Consider the following 9,728-nt stretch of genomic DNA (forward strand, 5'->3'; position numbering starts at 1 on the left):
TTATGTGCCGTGGAGTTGGTTCCAACTCATAGTGACTATGTACAGGGTTTCCAAGGCTGTAAATTTTTACGGGAGCTGAAAGCCTCATGTTTCTCCCGCAGAACAGCTGGTAGTTTCAAACTGCTGACCTTGCAGTTCGCAGCCCGATTCGTAACCACTACGCTATAGGTCTGTTCAAATTTTCAACCTCTCTCTCTGTAAGTTTAGGTAGGTCGTGTCTTTCAAAATTGTATCCGCCTCCTCTAGGTATTCAAATTTGTTGGACTACAACTCTTCATAATATTCTGTTACTATCCTTTTTATTCCCATTGTGATATCACTCATGATGTTTTTTATGCATGTTATTTGTGTCTTCTCTTTTCTTCTGGTAGGTTTACCAATGGTTTGTCAATTTTATTTATCCTTTCAAAGAACCAACTTCTTGTCCTTGTTGATTCTTTCTACAGTTTTTCTGTTTTCTATCTCATTTATTTCTGTTCTAATCTTTACTATTTTTTCTTCTGGTGACTATAGGTTTGCTTTGTTGGTCTGTTTCTAATTGTTGGAGATGTTGTGTTAATGTATTAATTTTGGTTCTTCTTTTTGGATGTGTGCATTTACTGTACCTTTTATTTGTTCTACTACCCAGTAGCTTTTAAGGTGGGTATTATTCAGTTTCCATGTATTTGACTTTATTTCCTTAGTCTTCCTGTTGTGGATTTCTAATTTTATAGCACTTTCAGCACTGCTTTTGTTGTGTTCCAAAGATTTTGATATGTTGTATTTTCATTCTCATTTGTTTCTAGGAATGTTGTGAATACACCTTTTATTTGTTCTACTACCCAGTAGCTTTTAAGCAGGGTGTTACTGAGTTTTCATGTATTTGACTTTATTCCCTTGGTCTTCCTATTGTTGAGTGCTCATTTTATAAGCATTGTCATTTTAGAAGATGCTTTGGGGTATTGGATGTTTGTAAATTTATGGAGGCTTGTTTTGTGGCCTAACACATGGTCTATTCTGGACAATGTTCCATGTGTACTAGAAAATAATGTGGATCGTGATGTTTTAGGCTTGAATGTTCTGTACACATCTATGAAGTGAAGTTGGGTGACTGTGTTGTTTAGTTCCTCTGTGTCTTTGTTGAATTTCTTTCAGCTGTATCCTTTTTTGAAATTGATGTGTAAAAATCTCCCACTATTATTGTAGATTTCTCTATTTATTTCTTCAATTTTCATAGGGTTTGCTTTTAGGGGCTCTTTCATTGGGAGCGTAGATATATTTATTATGGTTATATCATCTTGTTCAATTGACCCTTTAATCATGAGATAATGTCCATCTTTAATAATAAAGATGGTTTTTGCCTTAAAGTTTATTTTATCCAAGATGAGTATTGCCACACCTGCCTATATTTTATTGCAATTAGCTTGATATTTTTTCCATCCTTTAACTTTTAAATCTGTTTTTGTTTTTTCTTTGTGTGTGAGGTATGTCTCTTGCAGACAGCATATTAAGGGATCTTGTTTTCTTAGCCATTATGTCACTCTAACTGGTGCATTTAATCTGTTGATATTCAGTGTAACTATTGACAGGTATGAATTAATTGCTGTTATATTATGTTAGTTGGTTTTTTTCTCTTTTTGGTGCTGCTGGTTTCTTTGTTCTGCATTCCGTCCTGTGCTGAGTTCATGTTTTTAGTGCTCTTTCTTGTCAGTTTCTTCATAGTTTTAATGTTTCCATGTTCTTGGATTTACATTTTCTTGATATAATTGGTTACCCTATCCTATTAACTTCTTTCCTCTATTTAAAACAGTCTCTTTTGTCCTGCAATATATCTGACCTCTGCCTCACCTGGATCTCTGTTCCTATATTCCCCACCCCACCCCTGCTTTTACACTGTGATTGTTTTGATCATAGACTGACCTTTCAGGTCCTCTGAATTCATTCTTGTAGTTTTCTTATGTTCTGGACTCTTCCGTTTGTTGACTGAGTTTCAGGTGGTGCTGCCTCATATGTCGATCTCTGGTTGCTGTCTTTCTTGTTGATTCTCAGTACAAAGCTTTGAAAAAGTCCCTTAACTTTTGTTTATCCTGGAATGTTTTGATTACACCATTGTATTTGATTGACATATTTAGCTAGGTAAACAAATTTCTTGGTTGGCAGTTTTTTTCTTTCAGAGTTTAATATATGTCTCCCCATTGCCTTCTTGTCTGCATGGTTTCTGCTAAGAGATCAGAGCGTAATCTGATTTGCTTGCCTTTGTAAGTAACAATTCTCTTTTCCCTAGCGGCTTTCAGGATTCTCTCCTTGTCTTTGATTTTGGAGAGCTTGACTATGATATGTCTTGGTTAATTTCTTTTGGGGTTTATCCTTCCTGGGGTTTGTTGAGCTTCTTGAATGTTTATCGTTTTGGTTTTTTTTTTTTTTTAGGATGTTAGGGAAATTTTCTTCCAGCAACCCTTCAACAATTTCCTCTGTGGTCTTCTGTGATCCTTCTGTTCCAATACACCAGTAACCCTCAGGTTATTCTTTTTCATGTTGTTCCACATAAATCTTATACTTACTCTTTTTTCTGCTAGCTCTTCTGTCTTAGCAGTATTGAGAGATTTGTCTTCAAGCTTGCTGGTTCTGGCTTCCATCTTTTCTTTTCGCAGGTTTTGAATTGTTTCCAAGGCTATTTCTATCTTATTTGATTGTTCCTGTAGCACTTTCCTGACTTCTTATTTTTCTCAACCCCTCTGTGGAGCATTTGGATGCACCTAGATATCATTCTCTTGAATTCTTATCAAGCAGTTCCCAAGCTTGCCCTTTGTCAAATAAGAAGTGCAGTATATCTCCAGCTCATTTGTTTTAACTATTTCTGGACATGAGCTGAAATCTTCTGTTAGATGTATTTTCAATAATTAGATGACTGTATGTTGGTGAGTAAGCTTCCCGATTGCCTCATGGTAGATGTGATCAGGAGATGAGTTTCCCATTTCACTTATCTTAAAGTGTTGGCTATGTATCTGGTGTATATTAGTTCTTGCCTGGATGGTAAGATTACATAGGGTGCGACTGTAAGTTGCCTATATGACTGCAATCGCTGTCTCTTCTTGGGTAACATAGAGAATAAGCCCCACCATGCTGAAAGAGGGACCCCAAAAAATACCCCCAAACAACAAACAAAAACCAGATTGGGCACGCACAAAAAAACCAATAGCTAAATATGAGTAAGAATTTAACACCCCTTTTTTATGCAGCTTGTTTTCAAAAGCACCTGAGAAATTTCAAGATGTTACCATTGCTCCTTATGATGTAACTCAAGATTTAATTTTTGGCCTCTTTCCCTTTTTGTCTCTCTCACCTCTCCTCAAGCTTGTATAAGTTTTGTCCTAATGAGAAACAGCCCAGGGCTGGCCTAAGCTGGTTTTGCAGACCTTCCCATTTTAAGCTCTTCCTGTTAACTCCTCCCCCTTCTTTGATTCTGGGCCCAGTGGTCTTTGCTGAGCAGATTTGTGCACATGTGTAGTAGAACCCTTTGAGGCTGGGGGTGTCCACTTGCTCAGGTGCCCTCTCTAGTCACCTGAGTGGAGGTGTGCAGAGAAATGAACTGAAAAAAACAAACGTTCACAGCTTTATCTCCAATGATTGGCCAGAACCCTGCAGTGGGAGTGCTCCCTTGATCTTTCACCTGCTCCGAACCACTCAAGATGGCTGCTCCTGAACCACTGGCAGCCGCAGATAAGAAAACACTACCTTTCTTGCTTCTGCTACAAATCCTACTAGCAGTGAGTCTTCGATCCTTCTAAATATCCCTTTATACGTAGTTCAGAGTTCTGGGAATGGTCCCTGAATCTGCTTCATCCAGTAGTATTCTGTGCTATATTACTGGTGGAGGTGTGCATGCATGTCTCCCTAAGCCACCATCAAGCCCCACCTATCTCATGAACACTTTGTATCCAGAGAATCCTAAGACAAAGCAGAAGAAACAGAGTATGAAGGATAGAAGAGTTGGTCCTGATATTCTTCTTGTGTTGGCCTCACCCAGCACCCTATCAGTGGCATGCCATGTGCATGTTGTGCCCTCAACTGAGATCTGGGCACTGCACTGTCACCCTAAATCTAACATGGCCTCCACACCACACACAGGTTGAAGTCAGAAACCTGAGACTCCCCTGACTCCTCCCTCTTCTTCACCAACTTCCTTCTAGAAAGACTTTCCAGTCACCTCCTTGACAGTGTCTCTGCCCATCTCTGCTCCTGCACACACAGCTAGCCCTGCACCATCAGGCTCCCACCATCCCACCACAGCTTCCTTCTCTTTAGACCAACAAATGAGCTGCTCAAAATACACCAAATGCCTACCTCCAGGGCTTTTGAACATATTCTTCCCTCCTGCTCAGATCCTCTCCCCTCTGTCTTACAGACAGCATTCTGGATGTCTCTTTTGTAGTTTTTAATTGTGTGTGCATACTTGGTTTCTTTATCTTTTTCCCAACCAGAGTATAAACCTTGTTATGGACTGAATTGTGTCCCCAACAAAAGATATATTTCAAGTCCTAATACCTGGTGCTCACAAGTATGACCTTGCTTGGAAATAGTGCCTTTCCAAATGTAATCAGTCACCTTGGCATGATGTGTGTGGGTCCTTAACCAATCTGACTGGTGTCCTTACAAAGAAAAGATACACAGAGGAAGACAAGCACTTTCAGAAGCATCTCTAAGCCAAGAAACTCTACCAGAAGCTGAGAGGATCCTCCTCCAGAGACTTGAGAGAGAGCACTGCACTGCTGATGGTCTAAATTTGGACATTTCACTTGCAGAACTGCCAGACAGTCCATTTCTGTTCAAATAAGTTCTTATGAGTTCTTTGTTATGGCAGCCTGGGGAAGCTTACCATCATCTAGCACAGTACACACATTAGGTATACATTAAAACATGCACTGAATGATGGTATCTCAAAACCCCATTTCTTGGCCAAGGCAGTGCTCAGAGCTCCAGCTAGAGAATAAGCTGGCCATCCTGTCCAGTTGTAAGAAAAAGTAGTACCTAAGCCCTGAGGAGTCTCACCCTGGGCACAGTGTTAGCACATCTGGTCACTGCACCAGCCAGGTGGGCAGGAACTCAGTGGAGCACCCACATTTTGCAGAAAGGAAATCTGAGGCTGAGAGACAGGAGGTAAATGACAGAGCTCAGCTTAAAATCTAGCAACCAAAGGACCAAGACCTTACTTGGTGCCTCAGGATAAAGCTGTGCCCTCTCCACAGACTGTCTCTACCAAGGTCACCAAGCTTACCCACCTGTGAACTTCCAGAGCCATTCCAGGCCAATCTGGACCTTCCGTAAGGGCTTCTGTGCAGAGTGGAGGGTGATAGGGCGGGTGCACTCTTGCTGGATGTATAATTCCAGGTGGTCTTGGAGGTTCTGGCCAACTCCTAAAGTGGGACAGGGGGGTTAGGAATCATGACTCCCCAGGACAGCTTAGCTGGTTTCTCAGTGCCCCCAGGGTTTTCAACAATTCTCTTCCATCCATCACTTGTCCAGTTAGTTGTTATACTCCCTGAGTCTCAGCTAAAAGGGCACAGCTCTTGTGCTCCCTAGCGCAGTATGACCCTCTCTCAAATGCTGGCAAAGTACCTGCCCTTGGCACTCACTACCGGGCAGCACCTTTAAAGCACCCAGGTATCCTGTCAGCCCCACCCCTGCTGCAAGCACTGGTCAGTCTTCCCTACCCGCACTGTGCTAGGAAAGCCCTCCTTGAGCTCACCCAGGCTCAAGGGGACACGAAGCATTCACCATCACTGATTAACATAGACCCACAAGCAATAAGGCCCACCCCTTAAGAGAGCTAGAGCCAGGATATTAGGCAGTTTCTGAACCAACTGTTGGCCTGGAAAAATTGTTTCAATGTGAGACGTAGTCTCTGGAGCCTTGAGTTGTCCTCTTTAAAGCTCAGGGCTACTAGGGAGTCCTGTGGTGATACACCCAAGCTAGTCCAGTGATTCCACTCTTCTAACTGGGCTATGATAGTTGAGGAAGGGAAATAACATGAAGACTTGGGCCTCTAGGGAAGTTCCTGGGGAAAGTGATTGTCTGCTTCTCGCTCCATGCTAATCAACTACGGTAATCATTTTGTTTAGCAAAGTGGGAAACTCAATCTTCTAGGCAGAGATGCCCTCTGAGCAGTGAAGGAAGCTCACCTGGGAGGTGACACACCACAGGGATGCCAAGTTTCTTGAGGTCGTCTCCATCCCCAACACCTGAGAGCATGAGCAGCTGAGGGGAGTTGATGGCACCTCCACTCAGAATCACCTCCTTGTTGGCATAAGCCTGCAACGGGCAGAACAAGGAAGCCAGCCGTTCTCCGGCTCAGGGACCAGACAGAACCACAAAAAAAAAGTGGCCCTGTGATGAGGGGCAGCAGGTATCCAGAGGGACAGTCAGGATGCCTCAGCTGATGCTGAGAACCTGGCTCACAAGTTCTGGGGATGAGGACAGGGATACCCACTGTACAGCTAACCCACCCATGCACCTATTAAGTGTGGTCATAACTAAGGTGTGATGCATATTCTAGTATATTCTGCAACAGCCAGACAATCTAAACAAGATTGAAAAGCTTTAGAGAGCAATAAAGACAGGCACTTGAGTGGTTTCAGTAAAGAAAGCAGAGCCCGATTTGCCTGTGGTGATGCAAAACCATCCCAACTAACTGTTAAGGCAGGAGACGATGGGACACGCAAATACAGGCTCTGTTCATTCACAATGACAGTTTCTAAAACTTGTAGTATAAAACTATACATTTCTGCTGGGCCAGTGCCCTAAAGAGTTGTGAATGGGCACTAGGGGACTGCTCTGGGGACAGAAAGTAGCAGACAGAGGCTCATGAAGAACACCCCCACCAGGTCACTACAAACTCCTTGTAGCTTCCTGACCTCCCCCAGCCCACCGCCTTCTGTGAGGCCCTAGGACAGTTCTGCACATCACTGCTGCCAGCAGCTTATCACCGGGATTAGACACAGGACTGAGGAGAGAGTTTCTCCCACAATGAGTATGGCCTTTTCTGGTGTCTGATCCACTACCACCCCTCGCCCTCCCTGTCCCCACAGCTTACCCTGTGGCTTTGGCCATTCTTGACATATTCCACACCCACGGCACGGGTACCTTCAAACAGCACCTTATTTACAAATGTCTGGACCTCGGTCTTTAGGTTGGGGCGACTCAATGCTGGGTGAAGGTAGGCGCAGGCTGTACTCCAGCGCTTGCCTGCAGGATGGAGCAAAAAGAACTGATTAGGTGCAGCCCCTCTCAGTTCTCCTAAAACTCAGGGCTGAAGGAATCGGAAAAGGGGTTAGGAAAAGAAAGCTTGACCTTCCCCTGACCATGCAAGCCCTGGTTTTAAAGTGAGGCCAAAGACACTTCCATATCTATCCAGGGTCACCTGGATGCAGGTAGGAAACCAGCCTTCATCCTTGGCAGAATCACAAAGAGGAAGCCTGAGCAGCCGATTAAGAGCGATGAGAAAGAACCCAGAAGAGGCAACGCAACAGGAGTCCTGAGTTGACCCTGGCCTTGCTTGTCCTACTGTGAGCATGGTCCCTTCACTGCTCTGTGCCTCAGTTTCCCCATTTGTAACAGGCAAAGGGTCTGAGTGACGAAAAAAGAAGCCAGGCACCTGGGGGAAGATGGTGACTGGTCCCAGTGACCTCCCCATCTAGACGTCACCAACACGAGCCCGAGGTGTCACCATGCCAAATCAGTTCTCTTGGCTTGGCCTTGTATTTTGTGGCCTGTGGGAATGGTAGTTGTGGTGTGCTGTGGAGTCGGTTCTGACTCATAACAACCCTGTACAGGATTTCCGAGGCTGTAAATCTTTACAGGAGCAGAAAGCCTCATCTTTCTCCTGTGGAATGGCTGGTAGTTTTGAACTGCTGACCTTGAGGTTAGCAGGCCGATACGCTACCAGAGCGCCTTTATTGGGTACAATGTGTCAAGTTTCCTGCTGACCCTGACAGGACGGACCAGGGGCTAGGTTACCTTTATGGATGGTCATGTCCATCCAGCCAAAGCCTTCCTGCTGGAAGCCGTTCATGTCCTCAGTGAATGGGTAGCCAGCCTGCTGTGCTGCCTCCAGGAAAGCCTGGTGCAGTGGGTGGTTGCTCTTGCCCCGAGACACACGCAGGGGGCCTTCACCGCCTCGGTATCTACTGGCACCTAGCTCGTGGCTCTGCGCTTTGCGGAAGTAGGGCAGGCAGTGCGCATAGTCCCAGTCTACGGCACCTTGCTGGTGCCAGCGGTTGTAGTCCTCAGCATGGCCGCGGATGTAAACCATGGCGTTGAGTGATGAAGAACCACCCCAGACTCTGCCGCGTGGCCAGTACAGCATGCGGCCATCCAGGCCCGGCTGTGGCTCTGTGTGGTAGTACCAGTTGTATCTGTCATCGCACAGGTTGGCCACGAGGGCTGCGGGCATGTGGATCTTCCATAGGAGCCTCTTGCTCCCTGCGTACGTGTCCTTGGGCCCAGCCTCCACCAGTAGCACACGATCCAGGGGATCCTCCGAGAGCCGTCCTGCCAGCACGCAGCCCGCTGAGCCTGCACCCACCACAATGTAGCTGTACTCATCCCCACTCCTGGAGCCCACACTGGCCATTGCGCGGGCTCCCTGTGCCAAGGTGCGACGCGTGCCAGCGCATTGACTCCAGCTTCTTAGGACACACCACATACTTCCAGCCTAGAGTCCTCTTCCAGAGAAGGTAATGGGATGATCTCCTCTTCCTGAAACAAGAGAAAGGCCTTTCAAAATTTTATCTCAGCATGAATACGCAGAATAGTCTTTTCAGCTGCCTGGGGGGAGAGAGAGCTCATAGTGGGGTAGGGAAGGGCAGGAGCAGGAATTTAGGAACTATGAAATGGAATAAGCCAAAGGAGGAAGCCAGAGAGAAAGTCCTCCCCACACTTACCCAAGCCTTTGACTAAAAGGGAAGAGTAGATTCTGACTCAAACGGAAGAGTAGAACTGCTCGTAAGCTTTCCAAGACTATAAATATTTAAGGGAGCAGACAGCCTTATCTTTCTCCCTCCAAGTGGCTTGAGCCTTGACCTTATGGTTAACAGCCTTCCCTCTGACATCTGTGTACAACAGGGGCTGGAGTCCTGTAGGGATGGGGCAGGGGGCGTTTGCACGTATTCACTCATCCATTCAGGACTGCTGTGGAGCGCCTTCCCCATGCTGTGACCAGCAAGGGCAACACTCAAGAGAACAGGACAACGTACCCTGGAGAATCTAATGGTCTCGGGCAGGGGAGACGGATAAGTGCCATCAAGTCAGTTCCAACCCATGGCAACACTACAAGGAGTTGCTGGTGACTTTGAACTGCTGCCCTTGTGGTTCACACCAACCTGTGGTCTCGTGCTGTATCCCACAGTGCCACACCAGGACTTGAATGGCACTATAGATATAATGCAGTCCGAATTCCAACATCAATTTTTAAAGAGATGGGAAAAACTAATCATTAACTCCTGTTGTGGCACTGTAGTGATAAACACTATTGTAAGGCACAAGGTAGGCAGTTCAAACCCACCAGCTGCTCCTCAGAAACCTGGTACAACATTCTTATCAATGGAGAAAAGATTGAAGTTGTCAAAGACTTAATTTTTCTTGGATCAACCATCAACACTTATGAAAGCAGCAACCAAGAAATCAAATGATGTATGGCATTACTGTGAGAAACCTCTATACTGACAAATGCTCAAGTAATCCAATCTATACTC

At 45.3% G+C, this 9,728-nt stretch overlaps 1 protein-coding gene across 1 annotated transcript in view; it reads right to left on the reverse strand.

Annotated features, from left to right (window-relative positions):
- Window positions 1-8,680, reverse strand: part of CHDH (choline dehydrogenase) — a 15,370-nt gene extending 6,690 nt beyond the window's left edge. The window contains exons 1-4 of the mRNA XM_006862116.1: window positions 7,993-8,680; window positions 7,070-7,221; window positions 6,159-6,288; window positions 5,259-5,393 (exon numbers count right to left, since the gene is read on the reverse strand). Coding sequence (XP_006862178.1) covers window positions 5,259-5,393; window positions 6,159-6,288; window positions 7,070-7,221; window positions 7,993-8,680 — 1,105 coding nt within the window. The remainder of the gene's footprint in view (window positions 1-5,258; window positions 5,394-6,158; window positions 6,289-7,069; window positions 7,222-7,992) is intronic.
- Between the last annotated feature and the right edge of the window lie 1,048 nt (window positions 8,681-9,728).

This window comes from Chrysochloris asiatica, unplaced genomic scaffold (genome assembly GCF_000296735.1).
Source record: "Chrysochloris asiatica unplaced genomic scaffold, ChrAsi1.0 scaffold00046, whole genome shotgun sequence".
Lineage (NCBI taxonomy): Eukaryota > Metazoa > Chordata > Mammalia > Afrosoricida > Chrysochloridae > Chrysochloris > Chrysochloris asiatica.